This window comes from Narcine bancroftii, chromosome 3 (genome assembly GCF_036971445.1).
Source record: "Narcine bancroftii isolate sNarBan1 chromosome 3, sNarBan1.hap1, whole genome shotgun sequence".
Lineage (NCBI taxonomy): Eukaryota > Metazoa > Chordata > Chondrichthyes > Torpediniformes > Narcinidae > Narcine > Narcine bancroftii.
The window spans coordinates 50,736,390-50,761,453 of record NC_091471.1 but is presented as its reverse complement, the minus strand read 5'-3'; the positions used below and the strand labels follow the sequence as shown (position 1 = coordinate 50,761,453).

At 42.0% G+C, this 25,064-nt stretch overlaps 1 protein-coding gene across 1 annotated transcript; it reads right to left on the bottom strand.

Annotated features, from left to right (window-relative positions):
- Positions 1 to 8,244: 8,244 nt before the first annotated feature.
- On the bottom strand, positions 8,245 to 10,353 carry rxfp3 (relaxin family peptide receptor 3). Its single transcript, XM_069922757.1, has one exon. The coding sequence runs from the start codon at positions 9,891 to 9,893 to the stop codon at positions 8,631 to 8,633; it is 1,263 nt and encodes a 420-aa protein (XP_069778858.1). The 5' UTR covers positions 9,894 to 10,353; the 3' UTR covers positions 8,245 to 8,630.
- Positions 10,354 to 25,064: the final 14,711 nt, after the last annotated feature.

Sequence of the window (25,064 nt, the reverse complement as noted above, 5' to 3'; positions counted from 1 at the left end):
AGACAAGAAGATGGCCAGACAATTGCTCAGTACGTGACGAGACTACGCCAGCTAGCTGTTGGATGCAATTACATGCCAGCTGATTTGGACAACCAATTATTGGATCAAGTCGTACAGCACTGCAGATCAGATAAACTCAGAAGACGTCTACTGGAAAGAGGGAATGAGTTGGAACTCACCGATGCTTTAACCATTGCTGCTGCATTAGAGGCTGTTGAAGGGCAATTTCATACCATGACCCTGAAAGACAACTCAAGCCAGCAAATTAAGAGGCTCTCACATCGCCATAATCAGTCAAGATATACGTCGACACAGGACGTGGAGTGTTATCGATGTGGAAACCGAGGTCACTTTGGAAAAGGCCCACATTGCCCGGCCAAAGGCAAAGTTTGCAGAAAGTGTGGAGGTAAGGACCACTTTGCAAAGAAGTGCAAAAGCAAGTCCAATGCAGACCAGAAGAGGAAGAGTACAACTTCCAAAGGCAAAGCCTGGGGGAAAGGAAAGTATCCTGGAAAGAAAGAGACTATCATTTGGAATTAATGCAGCTTCGGAGATCTACCAGTATGAAATCCATCGAGTGATTCAAGGCATTCCTGGAGTTGCCAACATTTCTGATGACATCATAGTCCATGCACCAACGAAGGAAGAGCATGACAAACGGTTGAGGCGTGTACTATCTAGACTACAGGAGGCAGGCCTTACCGTGAATGGAAACAAGTGCCAGTTCGGTGTGTCAGAAATGGACTTCATGGGACACAGACTTACACGGAAAGGACTAAACCCTGCAGAGGCCAAGGTGAAAGCTATTGCAGAGGCACGTGCACCTCAGAACGCAACAGAGGTGAGGAGTTTCCTGGGGTTGGTCAATTTTTGTGCAAAGTTCATTCCAAATTTCGCTACAGTGGCAGAACCACTAAGGAAACTAACCAGGAAAGGTGTACCATTTCATTTTGGATCTGAGCAGAAGAAAGCGTTCACAGCGCTGAAGCAAAGCCTGACAGATGCAAAAACTCTTGGATATTACGATCCGGCGGCATCAACCAAAGTCATAGCAGATGCCAGCCCGGTTGGTTTAGAAGCCGTGTTGGTCCAGATGCATGATGGAGGACCACAAATCATTGCCTATGCCAGCAGATCGTTATCAGATGTGGAAAGAAGATACTCTCAGACAGAGAAAGAAGCACTCGGACTTGTATGGGCCTGTGAGAGGTTCCATACATATTTATACGGCATTGAATTTGATCTCATCACAGATCATAAGCCATTAGAGGTGATCTATGCACCTAGATCCAAACCATGTGCCAGAATAGAGAGATGGGTACTCAGACTACAACCCTACAAATATAAAGTAATCCACATTGCAGGGAAAGCAAACATTGCAGATCCGCTGTCCAGATTGGTGAAGGATGGTGGTCCACATTCCAAGTCAGAATTGGGAACAGAAAGAGAGAGCTTTGTACGCTTCGTAGCTATTCAGTCGACACTGAAAGCTGTGACTACAAAGGAAGTCGAGAGAGAATCCGAACGTGATCCAGAACTCATGGAAGTAAGGGAATGCATACAGAGTGGACAATGGGACAAGTGTACTCACAAGGCTTACATTCCCATTAGAGACGAACTTTGTTGCATCGGACAGTGTGTATTAAGAGGTTGCAGATTGGTGATACCGCAAAGATTGAGACCGAGGATCGTATCCTTAGCACATGAAGGACACCTAGGTATTGTTGGTACCAAGCAAAACCTCAGAATCAAGATATGGTGGCCAGGTTGTGATAAAGACGCAGAGAAATTTGTTAAAACTTGTCACGGATGTCAAATCACAAGTAGGAGCAATCCGCAAGAACCGATCCGGAGTACGCAACTTCCGACAGGACCATGGATCGACGTAGCTGTTGATTTTCTTGGACCTTTACCGACGGGTGAATCAATTATGGTAGTGATAGATTACTACAGCAGATACTATGAGTACGTGGTGTTGAAGTCCACAACCACTGAAAAAAACAATACAAGCGTTAGCAGAGATATTCGCAAGATATGGATTACCTGTTACATTATACTCTGACAATGGTGCACAATTCATTTCAGAGATATTTGCGGAATACATGAGGACCACAGGTATCCACCATCATAAAGTAACTCCGAAATGGCCGCAAGCCAATGGAGAAGTAGAGAGACAAAATCAATCCATTGAAAAATGATTGAGGATTGCACACGCAGAAGGACAAAATTTGCGAGAAGCATTGCTATCTTATGTGGCTGTCTATCGAGCAACGCCTCATGCAACCACTGGAAAAAGTCCTGCAGAAGCATTTTTTGGGAGAAAAATCTGCACAAAAATGCCAGAAATAAAGGAAATCCGAGACGACCAGGAGATGAGGGACCACGATGCTGAAAAGAAAGGTGCAGCAAAGCTGTACACAGATTCAAAACGTGGAGCCAAGTACTCAGACATCATGCCAGGAGATAATGTTCTAGTGAGGCATGAAACTGGTAGTAAGCTAGACACACCTTATTACCATCAACCCTATACTGTCGTATCCAGAAGTGGCAGTATGGTGACAGTCAAGTCTCCGACTGGAGTCCTGTATAAGAGAAATGTATCAGGTGTAAAAAGGTACCAGTCCAGAGATACATCGAGCGAAGAGGTTGAAAGGCCAATACGAGATGTTGAAACTGAGAGACCTGATGATGTTCCAGAGGCAGTTACCAGCACTCCTGATGAAGTGACTAGAGCGCCAGAAACACCCGAAGCCGTGGTGAGCAGTATTTCCGACGCCGAGAGTGAACAACCGAGAAGCGACGACAATATCGCAGGCAGGCCGAAACGAAACCGGAAAGCGCCCAAACAATACGAAGACTTTGTGCCATAATTTTAATAAGAACTTTGGGACAGTATTTAATTTTATATCATAAAGTGCATGTATGAATGCTGTAGGAAGAAAATTTTATGTAGTTGAGTTATAGTATTATCATTAGTTACGATGTTTGTATGTTTCCGAGGGATATTGGTAAGTGAAGGTAAAGTTTATTTCTGATTAAAGGAGGGATGTCATGATAATGAATATGTATGAGATATACCGGAAGTCACGTGGTATGAGAGAGAGATAAGAGCACAAGCAAGAGAACAAAGGAAACCGGAGAATAAAGACCCTGAGAATTTTACCTGATAAAACTTGTGTTTAATGTTTTATTAACTTCACATTTCAGGCCACAAATGTGACAATAACATGCATTTGATCTGAAGAAGTACTGTCGGACTATGACTCTCTGTGTGGCCCAATACATTTGGAAAAGATAACAATGTAGAAAATGGTTGGTTACTGAGAAATGGAAATGCACAAAGAAATCTTTCAGTAAATGTTCATGGCTCTCTGAAGTATCAAGATTGATAGACAAGCTGTCTACAAATACAAAGAGGTACATCTGCCTTTATCAGCATAGTGATATCCCAGGCAGAACTGGCTGGAATCATATAAGGCACTCAGTAGCTCCCTGTGGAGTACAGTTCTGATCAACAGACTACACAATTAAAAAAACTAGAGTTGAGGTTGTTGACAAGATTTTTAAATTTTGAATGAAGTTTAACTATGCAGGCATCGGAAAGAGCAAAATAAGAAGAGATATGATGAAGAGGAATAAAATTTTTTTCAGCGATTGCCTTAATTAGAGAGCTGACAGAAGTAGAAAAGCAAATCATGGGGGATAGAATCTCACTGCCAGGGGGGCTGAGAGACTGGTGGAGATTGAAACACTTTAAAATGACATGCTGTAACCTACAGTGCCACAGAACAACAAAAGGGAAATGGATCACCCTGATTACCCTGTTTTTTCCTCAACTATCACAGTTTTTGCTGGTGGCCTTCCAGAGAGCCCAGCATGCTGCTGCTCATGCCACAGTATATTGCGAGGTGTCTGGGCCCAAAACAATTTTAGGTTGTGGTCCAATGCCAGGTGTTGTTTCTTCTGTTGAATGCCAGCAGCCTTCCACCAGCCACACACGAGCCATGGTGCATGAGCATTAGAATGAAGTCACGCAAAGGAAATGCACAGGGCTGACAAATTGACTGTTCCATGCATTATGACATTAATTGACATGCATTTAGCATTGAATATTAATCTTGTGTTGCCTTTTATTTTTGCAGTAAGATCAAGTAGATGTGTGGGAGCTGGCAACAAGTGGTCTGAAGATTTGGAACTCTTGGCGAAGGGCAATTGGGGTACACTTATCAGTGTCACAGTTGAATGAGTTCTTTACAACAGGGCAGCTGGAAAAGTGGACACAAAAGTATACAGATGCTGGAATATGAAGCAAAAGACAACCTACAGGAGTTGTGGAAGGAAAGGAATGGTCAATATTTTGGGTTGAGATCCTGCATCAGCACCAAGCTTGGGAGGGTAGGTAGTCAGTATAAAGAGGAGAGGGGGAGAGCTGAGGCAGCAGCCAGTATGTGACAGGTGGACCAGAGATAGTTGAGGATTGATGAACAAATGGAAAAGAATGTGCAGGGAATCAAGTACAACCAGCAGTTTTACTTTACCTTGGGCATCATAGGCATGCCAGCTGGTAGGTGGGGTGGGGGAATGGGGATGCCCTTCAAAATTAAGTTAAAACAGTGGGGAAATGTGCAAAGCCAGGGAGAACTAAATCTCACCTTCCCTCCCTCTTTCTCTCCTCTTCACAGCCACAAGAAAAGATGATTATCTGCCCTCCACTCCCCAAATCCCCAGCCTGGACCCTAACCTGCCCAACTGGAAGAGAAACTAAAATCAGACGTTAAATGATGTCATGGCTGGCACTACCACTACTTACTTTATTAGTCAGCATCCCACAGTCCGTTGAGTAGCTGGGCGATGCCATCTTGATTTTTTGCGTATGCACAACTGCCAATTAGTGCATGCATGTATTGGAGCTGGCAGGCACATGCATGTGGGCTCGCAGACAGGGAAATGTTTGGTGCGGCTATGCGCAGGTGCATAGTTCAGGCGGGAAAAGCATGGAGTGCAGTCCTTCAGTCGATGTCAAGTGGAGTACTGTGTAACAGTGCAGGGCTTTGAAGGTAGGCCGCAACAGGAGGGAGAGGGAGGGGGTGGCCAGTAGATGACAGAACAAGGGGGAGGGGGAAGGACAGAACAGAGGGGAGGCCAGAATAGGGGGGAGGTTAATGGAGGACAGAACAATGGGGAAGGCCAGAACTGGGGGGGGAGGGGTTGGGGAACAGAATGGTGGGAGGACAGAATGGAGGGGGAGGAAGGACAGAACAGGAGGGAGGTCAGAATGGGGGAGGATGGAACAGGAGGGTCAACAGAACAGGTGCGCATTACAGGAGGAAAGTCAGAACAGAGGAGGACAGAAGGGGGGGGGAGACATAACAGGGGGAGAGGCCAGGGGGAGCACAGAACAGGGGGTGGTCAGAACAGGGAGGAGAGGCCAGGGGGAGGACTGAACAGAGAGGATAACAGAATAGGGGGGTATAACAGAACAGGAGAGAGGTCAGAATGGGGGGAAAGAGTGAATGGGGAAGAGGCTGGTGGAGGACAGAACAGTGGGGGGGGGGAAGAGGCCAGGAGGACAGAACAGGTGGGAGGACAAAACGGAGGGAAGGCACTACAGTGGGGAGAAGCCAGAACAGGGGGAAGGCCAGGGGAAGGGGCAAGGCGGAGGCCAGAACAGAGGGGGAGAGGGGAGGGGAGATGCTAGAAGAGGGTGGGTGGGGGGGAGGAGAGGGCAGAGCAGAGAGGGTGAGGCCAGAACAGAGGTGAGGGGGAGATTTTTTTTAATAGTGGTAGTAATATTTTATTTTTAACCAATGTTAAACAAGTTAAAGAACAAAATATTACACACTTACATTGATTCTTGTTATATTGGTTAATATCAAATTATTACTACCAATATTATATAATCTATTGCTCAGTGAGTGAAAGAAAAATTACTGACTCATATATAAAGCACTGATTACAAAAGTGATCCGTTTGACTGTTTTTTGTTTGTTTCTCTGTCTGACTGTAGGCAAAACATGATCTTAACATGACGGGTTGGTTACAACACGTAATCTTAAATATATTCTTGCAATTTAAAGTAAATTTAGCAGTTTCAAGATCTGTGCTTTTCATTTTTTTCTACAAAACATATTTCTGAAAATCGAGTGGCAATTTTTTTTTTGCAGGAGTGCAAGTAGGTGCCCTTGCCTAGGGCAAAAAATAGTCTGGCACTGACCCTGCCTGATGTAGATTTTTTTCTGGTCTGGATAACTTGCCGAGAACTCACTTCAGTGGCGTTTTAGAAGGCCACAGTTTGCGCATGCATCTAGCGTGCAATATGTCTGTTGGCAAAAGTGTTGAACAAATGATTGATATTTTTCCTGCTAATGGAGAAAACTATATTTCTTTTAAGTTGCATGTTGTGTGATTTGTGCTAACTGTGTATCATCGATGGATAAAAAGACTTTGGATTAGAATTTGATACTTGTGTTGTTATCTGTGGATAGCTTCGGGCAAATCAACCCCCCAGACCACCTTAACCAAATCCCAAAATTACTATTTTGCCATTATTCTCCATGGAGATACATGAGCCAAAAGGCCTGTTCCATTTGTGAACTGTTCATAGTTTTATTTAAAATGTCTTCTATTCCCACCCTTTCCTTGTTCCATGTGATGAGCTTTCCTTGCTATAATTGTGCAGTGGTGGACACCATTTAAGAACAGGGTTTAGTACCAAGTTCCTGTGTAGAAAGTAGGTTCCTCTTCTGTCATCTGTTTCTTGTGTGGTGTGTATCTCTATTTAAGTCTTCAACCTCCAGGACTGGAAGTAATACAACTAATCAGCATCATCTGTGGTGGTGATAAAGGAAGTCAGAAAAGACCCTGCTGGGAGGTGACACTTTGTTTTGCCTCTTTCTTCCAATGTAACATGCACATCATTTGGTTTCAAGATTCAGTTACTGAGGGAGGCACAGACTTCAAAGAAAATGCCACACTGGAATCAGAAGATCCTGGCTGACGTTTTTTTAAAAAAAATCTCAAGGTATGTTTCATGTGCAGATTGGGATTGGAAAATGTTGACGTTTAAACTACCGAAAGCAGGTGAGATGTTATGCCAGTGAATGATCCCATTTTGTCAAACCGCAAATTAGGAGAATGGAATATATAGCTGGAGGGAGATTAGGGTTTGTAATACACGTGCAGTATTTTGCAAAGCTGCCTGTTGACATTGCGGGGCTCTGATTGGCTGCAAATCTCCTCCCCTTGCTGCAGCGATGACCTCCTGAAGGTTTCACAGGACAGGTGACGGGGTGGATCAATGGCAGGATGTGGGGTTTAGAATACAATGTTGATCGGCGACTGACTCCTGCAGCTGGTAGGCAGATTGGGTGCAGCTCAATTCGCCCAATCATTACTAGGATATTTCGGTCCCCGGCCTTGTCCATTGTCAGGCAGAGACCAAACATGAAAATCTATTCCTGTATTTTCTCTCTCTAATTTTTCTTCCCCTATTTCCACCCCTTTCTAGTGGTCTTTCCCTCAGTCCATCTCACAAACCTTCTGCCCTGTACCCAAAAACATCTTAACACTTTGCTTGTTTCCACTTTTATACACATCACATGATCTCTCCCCCCATTCCACCCCCCCCCCCCCACACACACACACACACCTTGTTTACTTTGGTCTCGATAAAGGGTCCAAACCTGAAATATGACCATTTCTACCCATGGCTAGTCTCTGACCTGTTGAGTTCATCCCACAATTCTTAGTTTCCTCAAGGTTCCAGCATCAACAGTCTTTGTGTCTCTGAGGTATGATCATCCTGGCTCCAACTAAAACACCATTCCTTGATCAAGGGTTGATTGATTTTTTTTTAGCCTTAAGGGAAGCAAGCCAGTGCAGGAGAGTGGCACTGAGGTAAAACATCAACAACGATCTTATTGAATCCTGGAGCAGCATTTCATTTGTTCTTGTACACACAACTTGTGTCCATTTGTCCTTTGACTCATGCCTTGTAATCCTTCCCAACATGTTACTTTAACTGGCAAATACTTCAGTTATATTTACCATATTTTCTATAACCCATCCACTTATTTAAAAAATCTATTTTATCATCTTTTGTTATTTCTCTAACATGAAAATTGATTACTTTTTCTCTCTGCTGTGAAGTATGTATACTTTGAATAAAAGTATAATAATAAAGTCAAGTTATAATTGTAAGTGATGCGTTAGAAATTGGGATTTACATTTCTAATAAATTCTCCATTTATTGGATGATGAATAACACTGTACATTAAACATAACTGGTGAAAAGAACTGCTCTTAATACACAGAAGCAAATATTGTAGGCATATACTTTGAAGACAGACAGTATTTTAAATGACCTAGACTACAAAGCATTAATTGACAATCATTGATTGTTAACTCACACCTCGGGAAAGAGCATCCTAATGCCTAATATCACTTGGCACTGGGAACTGGGAATGCGCAAGGAGAGATGCTTTCTGAGAGTATACGAGGCACTCAATAACAATTAGAAGGTATCTGTGAGAGAACGTGCAAGCGAAACGGAGACTTACACTCAATGATCCATTTGCAACTGTTTTAAAAATGTAAGATAGAGTTATATTTCGGAAAACGTGTGACTGAGATCAATAATATCGGTGCTCGGTGGGGTTGGCTGGCAAGCTGTCATACTGGCTATTGTGCATGACAACCCCTGGCGGGTAGTCCGAAATATCTGGCGGCACGGAGTTGATCTGAACGATGGTGCGCCTCTGGGCTTCTTGCTCTGGTTTGGGGGTGACCGTGAGAGGACGCATGTTGACGATGGTCGGGGAGGCCACCCTCCAAAACATGCCCTTCAACGTCGTCCTAAACTCCCTCCTCATCAGGCAGTAGAGAACAGGGTTCAGGCAGCTGTTGGTGTGAGCCAGGCAGATGGTGATGGGGAAGATGTAGGAATGCGTGTTGTAGTATTCGTCGCTGAAGTGCAGGACGTTGAGCTTGATCAGGACACCCCAAAAGGTCAAGGCTTGATTTGGCAGCCAGCAGATGAAAAAGGAAAGAACCACGATCTTGACCGACTTGGTCACCTTCGACCTCTTCGTGCTGGAGCTGCCCATGTTCCTCTTGGTAACGTAACGCAGAAGGAGCAGGTAGCAGACGCTGATCACGATAAGTGGCACCACGAAGCCCAGCAAGATCTTTTGAATGTGGTACACACCGAGCCAGAACTGCGTCGAGCCGTGGTGTTCGGGAAACTTAAGCAGGCAGAACTCTTCGTTGAAGAGCGTCTTGGTTGTGGAAAATATGGCTTGGGGGGTGATGGCCAAGATCGCCGTAATCCAGATCAGGACACTGACCCATTTAGCGGAGCATCCGGAAAACCGCCTCCTGGGCTTCAGGGCGGACGCCACCGACCAGTACCTCGCCATGCTCATCGCCGTGAGGAAGAACACACTGGCGTACATGTTCATCGTGGTGACCGAAGTGACCACCTTGCACATCAACCTTCCGAAGGGCCAGCTGAAGTCCAGGGCAGTGTCCACTGCCCAGAACGGAAGGGTCAGGACGAACTGGAAATCCGTCACCGCCAGGCTGGTCACGAACAGGTTGATGGAGGACTTCTTCCATTCGCGTCTGCTCTTCATCAGGTACAAGACCAGCAGGTTGCCCACCAGCCCCAAGGCGCACACCATGGAGTAGACGATGGAAATGGTGATCCGCATGGCGGGGGACCCCCTCCCAATGAGGCCTGGCTCGTCCCCATCGAAGTGCTTCAGCAGCTCGTGCAGAGACTGGTTGTTTTTGTCGAGCACCAAAAGTTTCTCCAGGAAGTCATTGGCGAGCATCTCCTTTCGGTCCTTGTCCAGGGCGGCCGACTGGTTGCTTGGGGTGAAATTGGCATCCATCCCATTTCTAATTCGCTGGGCTTGAAGGGCTGTTGTTGTTATTCCCGAGACGCTCTTCAGTCGGAAAGTACTCAGCAGGGCAGCCGGACACGTCCTTATATCTCACTCTCGACCGCCCGTCAATTTACGCCTGCAAGTGTGGGGAGGGGGGGTCGGTTCCGCGCATGCGCGCGCGGCTCCCCATCTCAGGGAACGGGAGGGTCTCTCTCTCTCCTCCGGTGTTCCGTGAATGCAAATCAATTCATTCCGGCAACTTCAGCCTACCTTTCCAAAGATACCGCGCTTTCCGGACAAACGAGCCGCCAGCCGGACACTGCAGACCCGTAATCCGGAGACACACTCTTGCCGGTGGAACTCATTATAAACCGAAACGTTGACCCTTTTTATTCCCCGTCTGATGCTCCTCGAGCGGTTGAGTTGCAATGCAAAGTTATCCATTTGCAGCGAGATGCCAGCAGGATTTGAACAACACTGCTGTGGCCGCGATGCTTTCATTCCTTTGCAATTGAAACATCACTTTGTAACGATTGACTTAATTTTGTTGGATCATTTTGGAGCTCGCGTCCTTGATTAATTGATACTATTTTAAATGATTTGATTGCACACATCTCCGGTTTGCTATTTGAAATAGCAATGACTTATGCTTAAACGTCCCGATGGCAACACACTTCATCACTTTGTCACCGCTCGGCGTGGACTCGTTCGAGTATAGGAAAGGTTTCCGAGCATATTCTTGGGACTTGGCAGCACACGAGATGGGCAGTTGTTCTCTTGCATCCAGATGCATGATTACACGAATGAATTCCATCGTTCCCGAGACTAACCAGGTGTGCTTGTCTGCTAAGGAGAACCAGTATTATCTTTTATATTTCGGATTCACAGCAGTGGGTAGCGCTTAGTTTAGCAGTCTCGTTTTGTTTATTTCGCCTTCCCACAAAGTTTAACATCTTTAACTTTTCTATCATGTTCCATGTAGCAAATCGTATTTTGTTTATGGTATCAAATTTTTCTATGAAATGGAAAGACAGCACTCCACTCAGTGGTTACAGGAGACAATGTCCTTCCTAAATTCGGGGGAAAAAACCCATCAGATTATAATGTTAAAGATGCAAAGGTGAATTTTTCGAAGACGTGGGGCCCATTCATGGGTATTACCAGAATTTAAGATTTAGGGTGTTTGGATGCTTCCAAACAGCATTGTCTGGTTTCTGAATATCATCTTTTGATTCCTATGTATATTAGATATGCAAGTTGACCTTGTTTAGAGAGAGGGGTTTGATTAATGGGGGGGGGGGGGGAGTACTTTTTAAATTTTTCAATATAATGGGTTTGATTGGGAAGAGTGGACTCACTTTGAACTATGTACGATCAAGGTTTTATTTGAAATGTACCAATTATCTGTCTTTTCTTATATTCCAACTTATCTATTGGATTTGTACGTGTATTTTGTTTTTCAATTAAACTCAATAAAAATATTTTAAAAAGAAATAAATTTTCTCTCATTTGTAATTGTACATCAAACACCAAATTAGTTTGGACCATCAAATTTAGAAGAGTGAATGGGGATGAATATGGCAATAAATCCTCTTGACCTGGTGATCTGCAACCCAAGGTTTTGAACCAGGAGGCTTTGCAGGTAGTGGCACATGAATTATAATTTTCTAAAATCCCATAGAATCTACAAAGGGTTCCACAAATTATAAGGTAGCAAATGTTCAGTTCAGGAGCAGGTAAATGTAAAAAAAAAACTGTTATTATGGAAAGTGTAATTGTTATAACACTTGGATTGAGTTGAGTCCAACATTGAATGGTGGTATGGAAATCACATTTGATTGATTATTGGAGTTTTTCAGGTTGTAACTGACAGGACAGATGAGGATGAACAAGTGAGTGTGATATATCTGGAATTTCAGAAGGCCACATGATGAGTTCCTGAACAGAATATATTAGATTCGGGCCAATATATTGGCATCGATTAAAAACTGGTTCTCTACACAAAGACAAAGAATAAAGGTAATCTTTCACTTTGGAAGGAACCACAGGTGTCAGTGATGGGGTTCCAGTGGTTCATAGATTTCAGATTTACTGTCAGAGTAAGTACATGGCATCACAAACAACCCTGAGATTCTTTTACCTGCAGTCAAGACAGAAGTAGTGCAAAACAAAACTGTACACAATGTACATGTAAACAAACAAAGAAATTAAAACAAACTGCAAGAATAAAAAAAATCAACAAAGAGCAAAAATGGGAGTGCTTAAGTGAGCCTCTGATTGAGTTTATTGTTGAGGAGTCTGATGGTGGAGAGTAGCAGCTGAACCTGGTGGTTTGTGTCTTGTGGCACCTATACCTCTTTCCTGATGGTAGCAGTGAGAACAGAGCATGTGCTGGGTGGTGTGGTTCCTTGATGATTGTTGCTGCTCTCTGACAGCAGCTTTCCCTGTAGATTTTCATAATGGTGGGAAGGGTTTTGCCTGTGATGTCCTGGTCTGTATCCATTACCTTTTGCAGGGCTTTACACTCAGAGGAATTGATGTCCCCTTACCAGACCATGATGCAGCCAGTCAGCACACCTTCCATCACACATCTGTAGAAATTTGTCAGGATTTCCGATGTCATGCCAAACCTTGGCAAACTCCTGAGGAAGTAGAGGCACTGTCATGCTTTCTAAATAGTGCCATTTGTGTGCTAAGTCCAGGAAATATCCTACGAGATAGTGACTCCTAAGAACTTAAATTTGCTCAACTCTGATCCCCCAGTGATCACTGGATCGTACACCTCTGGTTTTCCCTTCCTGAAGTTAATAATCAGCTCCATGGCTTTGGAGACATTGGGAGTAAGGTTGTTGTTGGTGCACCATTCAGCCAAGGTTTTAATCTCCCTCCTTTATGCTGACTTAACACCCTTTTTTTATACAGCCAACTATCGTGGCATCATCAGCGAATTTGTAGATGGTGTTGTCATACCAAGCCACATAGTCATGGGTGTAAAGCGAGTACTGTAGAGCAGGGGGCCAAGAACACAGCTCTGATATGGATGGAAATTGTGGAGGAGATGTTCTTATCAATCCTTGCTGATTGTGGTCTGAAAATCCAGGATCCAATTACACAGTTTAATCCAGGATCCAATTACACAGTGGGGACACAATCCAGGTTAATGATTTTAATGAGGGTTCTAAATGTAATATCCAATTTGTTGATGATTGGTTTTCAAGAAGGATGCATAATGTTTTAATGGAATGTAGGCAGAATAATGGAATGGAACTTGGCAAGGCAAATGGAATTTACTGCAAAAAAATTAGGCAATTTTTTTCTACCAAATTAAAAAGTTGAGTATTTTCTGAAGAGTGAAAAATTGAAAGGTGCTGCTGTTTACAGAGATGTAGGAGTTCTTGCACATGAATCACTGAAAGTTAATGAGCAAATGCAGAATGGAATTCAACGGTCAAATGCGTATCAACCTTATAGGCAAAACGATTTAAACACAATAAGTAGAGATATTTTACTGGAAGTTGAGACCACAACTAGAGCCTTATATTCTAGTCTACTCACTAAAGAGAATCTGCAACAAAGATTCACCAATTAGCGAAGGCTGGGGTTGATATTTATCTCCTATAAAGACAAACTAAACAAATTATTAGAATGAAAACTGATTTTACTGATGCATAAATCTACAATGGGGCTTGAGTGGGTGTAGACATGGATGATCTTCTCCTTGCCACAGTAATTAGGACCAGAAGCCTGTTGAAAAGAAAAGGGCTGGCCATTGAATGCTGACATTTATTCCCACTGGGGATACTGAATTTTGGGAACTCAAGGAGTGAGTATATCCTTCCATTTAATAGATCTTCAGTGTTTAAAGGAAATAAGGGATCTGTAGTTAATGCAAGAAAGTAGCACTGAGATTAAAGATCAGTTGTTGAATGGCAGATCAGATGTGAATCACTGAATGGCTGACTCCTGCTTCTGTTTCTTGGGTTTTAATCAAAACTAATCCTATCCAACCCATTATAAGAATATTGATATCAATTATTGATTTTCGGTTTTACTGGAACATTTTTGCATCAGCTAAGTAAAACTTCTACAAGTGCACCATTTAAGATACATGAAGGAGGCATGACAGCATGGTATGGGAGCTGGAGCGGTGTACGACGTTTCAGCGGCCACTTTGACTCCTCGTAATTGTGAAATCCCTAACTTGCTACGTTGTAACCCATACAAGGCAGCAGGACCAGACAACATACCTGGTCAGATACTGAAGGACTGAGCAGACCAATTGACAGAAGTCTTCATAGACAACTTTCAACACTTCACTGCAACTGTCCAATCATTCCTGCAGGGTCCAAGACAGCCACCATCATTCCAGTACCCAGAGAATGACAATAACAGGCTTCAATGATATCGCCTGTGGCACTGACCTCCACCATTATAAAATGCTGTAACAATATTAATATTTGGGGAGAATTTGTAAGATTTAGAATAGGTCACATGCATACACACATTTTAAAACAGATCTTATTTGAAAGACTGAAGAATTCAGTTGCAAGATCTCTGAGAATGTAAGCACCTTTCACAAGTAGCTGTTAATTGAACTGACCTCACAAAATGCTTGACCATTGTCTTGCTGGAGTACTGCTGTGTATCAGTACCCTTTCTGCAAACTGCTCATAAAATCCACTCCTGGATTTTGTTGATCTAACAACAAATGGGAGCAGAGAACTCCTGTTGTTTTGCTCAGGAAGTTGGGGGGTTTTGCAAGACTTGAGTCACATGCTTTCTTTGGAGTTTCAGTTGGAAGAGAGAGAGAGAGCTGAGTTAACAGCTCAGTCAGTCAGTCAGTTAGTGTGGGACACTGACAAGTAACTGAAAAGTGCAATCCAGGGAAAACTGTTTGAAACTGATGAAAGCAAGTTCCAGAGCAGTAGATGGCTGGAAGTGCTATCTGTCTGATGTTTCTCTTGAAATAGAGGAAGGAATGGAACTCTGTGGTAGCTTGAAAAAAAAGGTTACCATCTGGAAGACCCTGAAGGGGCAAGTTACATCAGCGAGACCCTGAGGTGACTAGTGGTGGTACCTCAGTTGTGGAAATCCTGGAACAACAAATATCTCTCTCTGCAAACCCTACAAGAACCTTCCTGAGCGGTAAACATTTACCTTTCAAGCACCAAGCCTGGTGAACTTTATACATGTTAAATTCTGTGCACAGTATGGTGATTGCCTGCAACCAGAGAACTTGGAAGAAGGTGAAATGAGATTGAACTGTGAACCAAAAAACTTTTCTTGAATTTACACACACATTACATGCACGTGCTCTTAGAATTAGAAGGGGGTAATTTGGGTTAATATAGAGTATAGTATAAGAATAGAGTTAAGTTAAAGTTTGATTCTATTTTCATGTTTGAAGTTAACCATGTTAGAAACAGAAGTACCAACCATATAACCATATAATCATTTACGGAGCGGAAACAGGCCATATTGGCCTTTCGAGTCCGCACCGGTTCACTCATTTTGTGCGCCCTCTTCAGGCATTGGTCCCGGTAGAGTTGATTAAAAAAAACTTTTGTTTTGAAAGCCACTTGTCTTGGTAAATGTCTATTGCTGCTGGGTCTTGGGGTCCTTTGGGCTTGTAACAATGATTTGAGCATCTGGTGATGGAACACATAAAGCACACCTCCCAGGGATGCTGGATCCTTTTCAATTTTCCTATAGAAGAAACTGTTCCATAGATGATGCTATAGGCTTGTTGCTTCACTCCATCCTAGCCCACCTGGAGAACAACATGTCATAAACCAGGGTGCTGTTCATTGACTTCAGCTTGACGTTTAATACAATAATTTTCCAGAGGATGGTGGAGAATCTGTCCTCGCTGGGATTTAACACCCTTCGCTGTAACTGGATCCTGAACTTCCCTACAGAAAGACTACAGTCTGTCTGGGTCAATAGCAGAATATTGAGCACTCTCACACTGGACACTGGCACACCTCAGGGCTGTGTGCTCAGCCCACTCCTGTTCATGCTACTGACTCATGACTGCATTGCCAGATCCAGCTCCCACTCTGTTACCAAGTTGGCTTCATCGCAATAATGATGTTGATGCATTACAGAGACAAGGTGGAAAATCTCATGAAATGGTGCGAGACTTACAACCTTAGTCTCAATGTGGACAAGATGAAGGAGATGACTGTGGACTTCAGGAAGACCAGAGATGAACACCTTTCGCCACATATCTGTAGTGGAGAGCATGAAGTTCCTTGAAGTTTACTTAACTAGTGACTTGTTGTGGACACTCAACATCTCACTTGTCAGGAAAGCGCCACAGTGACTGCATTTCCTGGGAAAACTGAAGTGAGCAAGGCTACCAGCCACCATTATGTCCACCTTCTAGAGGAGCTCTCTGGTAGGCTACATCACTGTGTGGTACAGTTGCTGCAGAGAAATGGATCAGAGGTAAATCCATAAGAATATAAGAGTGGCAGAGAGGATCACTAGAGTCTCCCTCCCCTCGTCAATGTGATCTATCAGGATCGTTGTCTGAAGAGGACACGAAAGATCATTGAGGACCCCTCCCATTTTTCACACAGCATATTTCAGCTGTACAGGAGTATCAGAGCCAGCACCACTGACCAAGGAACAGTTTCCTTCCAGGGACAGTGAGAATGCTGTACGCCCAAATGATCTGCTCACACTAAAGATCTGAGCTTCCATGGTTAGCTGAGTGGTGTGCATAGGCTGTCCTGGTTAGACTTGTTTTGTTTGGTCTTGTTTGTTAGATTGTTTTTGGTTGGGCCTTGTCTCGTGTTTGTGGACACCATTTCAGAAAAAAAACTTTCATTTTTATCCTTTCAGTATGGAAATAACAATAAAGTGATTCTGAAACTGACATGTATAATATAAACTTGTATTGCATAGGTATTATTTGTCTGCATGGCTGTTATGTCTGGATTCTTTTGCATTAATGACTGCAGAATGCTGTTTCATTGGGTTGTACTTGCACAGTTGACAATAAACTTGACTTGCTCTGCTCAAAATCGGAATAAACTACAGAAAGTGGTGAAAGCAGTTTAGAATATTGTGCAAACTTCCCTCCCCTCCATCTACATCTCCTGCTACCTTGAAAAGACAGCCCACAGACTGAAGCATCATCTCTTACTGTGGAGAAGAGTGTGAAACATGCACCAAGGCTTAAAGACAGTTTCTTTTCCTATAGCCATCATGAACCTGAATGAACCCCATTAATCTGTGATTATGCTGCCCTTGGTTTTTTTATTTTTTTTTATTTAAATTTTTTATTTTTCACACCATAAATCACAATAGCCATGATACACACTTTTTCCTTTTCACACATATACAGTGACATTTTCTCCCCCCCCCTCCCTCCTCCCAACCCACCCCCCCACCCCCCCATCCCATCCATTGAAGGTATACAATCTAGGTTACATTAAACCAGTCAGACAATGTTGTCATTCAACAAAAATACACCAGAAATTCTACTGAGTCCATTCTGCCCTTGGTTGATGTTAATTGATCTTTTTCATTAGTGTGTGTGTGTGTGTGAGAGAGAGATTAAGGTTCGGTCACCTCATGCATATTAATCTCATCTTCCCATACTTAGTTTGTCACTTCTATACCTAGACAATTTAAGTGATTATCTAGAAACTTCTTAAATGATGTCAGTGACAATGTTTCCACCACTCTCTTCAGAAGTGTATTCCAGTTAATGACCATTTTCTAGTTGGAAATGATCCACTTCAAATCCCCTTTAAATGTTGTATTCCTTACCAGATATCTAGGTCCCCCAGTTTTACCTACCTCTGATATGCATAAAGGTTTCCCATGGTCTACCTATACTCCTCATAATTTTCTTAAGAACAGGAGAGTTGGACTAGTTGGATTGTTCTCGCACAGAACTTATAACAGAACAGTTGAACCAATTAACTTCTTTCCTGTTGTCAGCATTCTGTGATTCTGCAACATTAATAAATAAATGCTCAGTTGGCCAATCCATTTCTGGAGAGAGAACAAGCAGGTTGACATTTAAAGAGGGCTATGGGGAATTGTACATTCTCAACCTGTGCTGACCATTGGTTACCAAGGCTAATATGTAGTTACTGAAGGAGGGCAAAATATGGAGATAGAAGTTTAGTTGCCATTGCCAAAGGCCCACAAAACCTAAACATTTTCTAGTGGCTCTCCTGTTTCTGCATTTAGTTTATATATAGACTTACTTTAGCTGTGCAGAACAAGATCAGTTTAACAGCAAAATTTTAAAAAATGCAAGTCTAAGTAGAACCTCTTGAGAGAAAGGATGAAATGTTTATGAAGTACATGTCTAACATCAGGAAAGTAGAGTGGTAATAGACTGTTGATGAGCAGAAAGATCCAGGTGTCCATATCCATAGATCCCTAAAAGAGGCATTACAGTTGGAGACGAAGGCATGAAGTTGAAGAATGGTTTAAAGCTCTTGTCACTGTATAGGAAAGATATTGGAATAAGGACAAAGTATGTGGTCCAGATTAGAGGACTTTCGTTAGGAGAGATTGGATAAGGTGGGCTTGTTTTTCCTGGAGAAATGAAAGCTGATGCTTGAGTTGTTCAAACAACATATGATTGTAAGAGGGTAGATCATGAATATCTCTTTCCCCATGGCAGGAGTATCACAAACAAGCCAGCATAGGTTTAAAGTAAGAGGAAGGAATTTTAAAGAGGGTCTTCAGGGTAATTTTTTTTTTTTTGCCCAGAGAGAGGTTGATATCTGGAAGACTGCCAGAGGCGGAGGTGGAATATGAAACAGTTACTACAATTAAGAAGCATTTACAGATACTTCACTAAGCACGGCATAGAATGAAGAGGAATAGAACCATCCTGCATGACCCATTTTTTCTACCTGCTCCTATCTCATTGACCTCATCTCTTGGTACCTCAACACATCTAATTCCACCCCCCCCATCTCATCTAGTTCCTTTCCACATACTTCCCACCACTCACACTATCTTCCCCTTTGAAGAATTCTAATTCTTTATCATTATCATGGATGTGCATGTTTTGTGGAGACTTTCAATCTCGGTTTTTTGAGAATGAACATGAAGCAATGAGTTTTGCTGATTCGTTGCCAGATGTAAGAGGACAAAGACGTAGCCCACCATTGTCTCCTAAAGAAAAATCTGGTTGTCCTGGAAATGGAAGAAATGGCAGAAATGAGAATGGAAAGAGTCCAATTCCTCTTGAAATGGGGTCACTGAGTTTGGAATCTCTTGGATGAATAGAAGAACTTTTTTATACTTATTTTATTTTCATGTCATTATGATATTTTGTTGTCATTCTTTGTTTGGCTGGGGAGGGAGAGATTCGTTCTATATTCTGTTAGTCATCAGCCACTGGTGGGTGATCCACACCCAAGTTTGTTTGGGGATTGCTACCTCTTGGTAGTTTATTTTTGGGGGGGGGGGGTTTAACTTTAATTTTTTTTATTTTATTTTATTTAGTCTTTAATTTGTGGGTTTTTTTCCTCCTATTGGAGGGCCTATTTACGTTGATCTGAGTCTTTATATATTGATATTATTAGTTTTTAGTAATATTAGTGGATATGTCAAAGTTGAAGTTCACTACTTTTAATGTTCGGGGTTTAAACAGTCCGATTAAGTGTAAGCGTATTTTGGCGTATATTAAGAAAATGAAAATTGATATCGCTTTTTTACAAGAAACACATTTGAATATCAAAGAAAGTATGAAATTGAAGAGGGATTGGGTAGGGCATGTATATGCTTCTTCATTTCATTCCAGGGCTAAAGGTGTAGCAATTTTGATACATAAGAATTTATCTTTTGAACTACAATCAATGGAGGAAAAGGCAGGATGTATTCTTAAATTGAATTGTAAGATTTTTAGTGAATTTTGGACTTTACTTAATATTTATGCCCCAAATGAAGATGATGAAACATTTATCTCAGATGCATTTTTATATCTGGGTCAGGCTAATGAGAATGTTTTAGTTGGTGGTGATTTTAATTTTTTTAGTATCGGCACATCTACAGGGGAAAATACAACAAGCGGAATATAAAAGTAAAGTGATTTCAGATCACTCTTAGTTATACTTTACATATATAACTTCTGAGAAAGTTCAAGTGGCTTATCGTTGGAGGTTTAATATAATGCTGTTAAAAATGTGGAATTTATTGATTTTTTGAAAGAACAAATTAATTTTTTTTAAAGAAAATTCTAAATCTGTTCAAAGTAAATTTGTAGTATGGGACGCTATGAAAGCTTATTTGAGAGGACAAATAATTAGTTATACTTCTAAAATAAAAAAGAATCAATTGAATCAGAGTATTGAGTTAGATAAACAGATTAGTGAGTTAGAAAAGGAATTTCAGAGAGACGTTACAGAAGATCAGAAAATAGAATTGTCCAGGTTGAAATTGGAATATAATACTTTGCAATCTTATCAATTTGAGTGTATGATTAATAGGACTAAACAATGATATTATGAATGGGGAGAGAAAGCACAAAAGGTATTGGCATGGCAATTAAAGAAAGAACAGGTTTGGAGGACTATTAATGCCTTTAGGAATTTGAAATACATCAATTTTTGTTTAGATGGAATGTAAATTTGTTACAGCAAGATAATGTGCCTATACTAAAACATTTAATGAAGTTATGGACAGAAAAAGAAAATGATAGGTTCTTGTGGTGAATTTTCGGCCTTGACTCCATTGTATAATAATCAACTTATTTATTTTTCAATACATAATCGAAGTTTATTAAATTGGAGATTTAAAGGTGTGGAAAATTTGGGAGATTGTTTTAAAGAAGGTAAATTTTTATCTTTTGATCAGATGAGAGATAGTTATGGTATTGATAAGAATTTTTTGTTTCTTTATTATCAAGTTCGATCTTTGGTAAAACATGTGTTTAGTAGAGATATGATTTTACCTGAAATGACTAAATTTGAGACTTTTCTTGTGAAGGTACCAGAGAAGGGTTATATTTCAGTTATGTATCAAATATTGCAACTTGGTATGGATAAAACGGGTTGGGATAAATCTAAAGGTAAATGGGAAGTGGAGATTGGTTTTATTTTTTTCTGAGGATGATTGGTCAGATACTTGTTATAATAGTGTAACTAGACTGATAAATGCACATTATGCGATGATTAATTATAATTTTTTATCAATTATATTTAACACCTGAAAAATTGAAAAAATATGGTTTTCAGGAATCAGATTTGTGTTTTAGATGTGGTAATGCTGTTGGAACTTTTTTTCATGCGGTTTGGTCATGTGTATATATATATATATATATATATACAATCTTTTTGGAAGAAAATACAATTGTTTCTGGAATACCTGTATAAGATTAAAATACCTTTAGATCCGACGGTATTTTTATTGGGTAGTTTGCAACCTCTGAAAGGTCTGGGACGTGATAAATTTCAACTTTAGTGCTATCTGTAGTGAAAAACTGTATTGCTGGTACGTGGAAAGATACGAATATGATTGATATTAACAGATGGCATAATGAGATGAAATATTGCCTAATAATGGAAAAAATTACATATGTTTCACGTGATAACTATAGTTTTTTTATTAATAAGTGGTTGTTATATTCAGAATATTTACATTTTGATTTACATTGATTAGATTTTAATATGTATGCTTCACTTTTCTTTCTTTATTTTTCTTTTCTTTATGGCTCTCCTTAGGAGAGTTGGCTGAAAGTGGGGGGTTTTTCCTTTTTTTTCTCTTTTTATATAAAATATAACGTTCATGCTTTGTTTATTGTTATATATGTTACTTATTATCTGTATTTTGAATGAATAAATAAAGTTTAAAAAAAATTATCATGGATGTGCAATTGCTTTACACACCGATTCCATTCCCCAACAGGGAGGCCTCAGGATCCTCTGGTTCTATCTTAAATGCAGAGCTACCCAGTCTTCACCCACAGACACTCTCCTCCATTTGTCAGAACTTTTCAGTACAACAACTTCAATTCCTCCAATTTCCTACTAATCCAGAATGTAACCATGAGCACATGTATAGGTCCCAGGTATGACTCGCTGTTTGAATTGTTCCTGTTCCAATTGTACTCAAGAATGACTCCCAACACTTCCTCCATGACTTCAACAACTTTATTGCTGCTAATTCTTAATATGTGTAGAACTCAGCGGTTTCATTACCTTCATTTTCAACTTTTACCCTGCCTTTAAATTTATTTTAGACTGTTTCTAACTCCTCTATCTCATTCCAGAACCTCTCTCTCCAAACTATTCACAGACATTTGTTACAAGCCCTGCAACTACCATAGCTACTTCGATTAAACCTCTTCCCACCTGTCTCTTGTAAGAACGGTATCCCTTTCTTCCAATTCCCCTGCCTTTGTCACATCTATTCCCAAGATGACAAGTATTCCACTCCAGGATATCTGAAATGTCCTCTTTCTTTAATAAATGAGAATTCCCCCTTACTGTCATTGACAAAGACTACACTTTTATCTCCCCCTAAGCACAAGGACAGAGTCCCTTTGGTTCTTAATTTCCACCCCATCAGTTTCTGCACCTAACACATTGTTCTCCAATGCTTCCGACAACTTCAGTCTGATCCTACCACCAGATGCATCTTCCCCTCACCACCACTTCCTGCTTTTCACAGATTCTCCATTCTTTCTGATTTGCTCTCCCCCCCCCACCCCCCCCCCCCCCACCCTTTAGGCATTTCCCACTGTAAATGCAAAACTTATCCCTCACCTCTATTCACAGCCACAAGCAGAACTTCCAAGTAAGGTAAAACTTTACATAGCCATCATCCAACTTATTCTACTACATACAGTGTGGCCCCTTTACATTAGTGAGACCATACGCAGACAGGGTAACTGCTTCGCTGATCATCTGTGGTCTTTTCATGGGTCTAGGCTAAGGTTCCAGCAGGTAACCATTTCAATTCCCTTCACCATGACCACACTGACATATGTGTCCTTCGCCTCATCCGTCCTCAGGGCTAGGGCAAACATAAATTTAAGAAACAACACATCATATTCTTCCAGGTCAACCTTAAACCAAGCAGCATGAATATTGATTTTTCTACTGTTAGGTAATCCCACCTCTATCTGGTTTCAGAGCTTCCATTTCATTTTTTTACCCAGTGCTGCTGCTTCTTCGCTCTTCCAATTCCCATCTTAATAGTCTCTCCTTCTTGTCTTTCCACCTCTACCACCTTTTGTTCAATATCGAATCACCTTTGTGTCACCCCCCCCCCCAGCTTCTTGCCTCGTTCATGTACTGAATATTACCCCATTTTACTTTAGTCTCGATAAAGAATCCCGAAGCAAAACTATGACCATTTTTGTTGTCTTACTCAGAGTTCCACCAGCCCATTAAAAGGGGTAAAACTGTCGGCGTAGAGTTGGTGGACTAGAGCCGGGACGTATCTAGGCTCTGGCAGGCACGGCATGTGGCCTCCTTGTCGCCGTGTAGATTGACGCATTGGCCACCCCTGCCATAGGCGCTATTTTCCGTAGATACGCCCTTGGACTCAAGCGCTGTTTCTGGACAATACAACGATGTTACTCTATTTGAAAAACAGTGTGTACAATCTAACTTGTTTCACAGAGTTTATTATACAGTTCTACTTTCCCTGTCATCCTTACAGAAGGAGGCCATTCGGCCCAATGCTTCTCTCCCACATTGTTTCACCAAATCCTTTCTCCCACCAGTCCCCTCTCTGCCCTCGAGTTATTTTTTTTAATCCAGTTCCTTTTTGCAGCCAATTAAATCGGGCTTGAGGACAAAATATGAATTCAGGACAACAAGCCAATCTCCCTGGCTCCTTTTCAAGCACTGGCGCACCTCCCGCCTTCGGCGGCAGGTCGGGGAGAGCTCCGCTCCCTCCCTCCCCGTTCACTGGAGGCGTGAGCCGTGCCCACACCCTGGAACGTGGGCTCATTTCATGGGGACCTTTCTGGCAAGCCCGGATTGACGAGCTCGTTCAATACTATTAGCTTTCAAAGGGCGTAATTCAAATGAAGAAAATCTGCAGGTTTGGAAATCACAAATAAAATCCCTCCCCCCAGCATTTCAATTTGTATTGATGATATTAAATTGGGACCCCTCACTATTCTCCGACGTGCTCTTGTTTTCTGTTGGGATGGGACTTTCACGTCTGCAAGGATTTTTGTTTCAAAGTAGACGATCTGGTGACGGGATTCTCCTTATCAAACATTGGCGCAGGGAAGTGAATATTTCCTATCGATTTACTGACTTTGCGCTTTGGAAGAAACGTCAAGGTGGCTCATACCCTCCTCTCCTTTCGAATGAGCTCGGGGCTCTCATGCACCGAGCGATAAAGGGACTCGCGTTTAAACTAGGACCAGTCGCAAACGAAGCGCTCGAATTTAAACACCACGAGAGAGCGGAAGAAATGAGCAAGATTAAAGTAAGAGGGAAAGGAAAGGGCATCTCCCAGAGAATGCGAGTATTGGGAGAGAGCCAGGACAGTGGGGAAACGATGTCAGGGTCCCTATTGCCCTCAGTGCTTGCAAAACTCACACACCGATAAACAGTACAAAGCATTTTTATGTGTTTAAATTTAGAGTATAATAAGAGGCTCTTTCTGCCCACTCGTCTGTGACGGCCAATTACATCCAATTCCCACATACGGTGGGAGGAAACCGGCCCGGGGAAACCCACGCAGACATGGGGAGAACGTTCAAATTCCTGACTGACTTTGAACCCTGGTTCTGTTACCACGTTGAGCTAACCTTGCCATCCCAGACACTCTTGGTGTAATATTCCTATATAAAAATGTAAAGGTTCCATTATTGTCACCTAATTCTACATTTGGAATGTAACAAACATGAAATTCTTTAACTTTTGCCTACCTTAAGGCAGACGGAGTCGCTACTTTGTCCAGTGCCTCTCAAAATTTGTTACTTAAGCATTAATTTTTGCTGCAGAACACCACTGAAACTAATATGCCCCCCCCCCCCCCAGGGTTACTCCCCCCTCAGATGTTCAAAGGGCATTCCCATCATTTAGGTCTCACTCTAAGTCCTCCCTGCAAAGCCTTTGTGTTGGTTGACCCAATCTCCACTGAGCCCCTCAGCATGTACTCCTGCAGCCTGGAGTGTACCAGTTGGCAGCATCTCTCACTTTTTCGTGCAGACCAAAGAGCCCCTTCCAT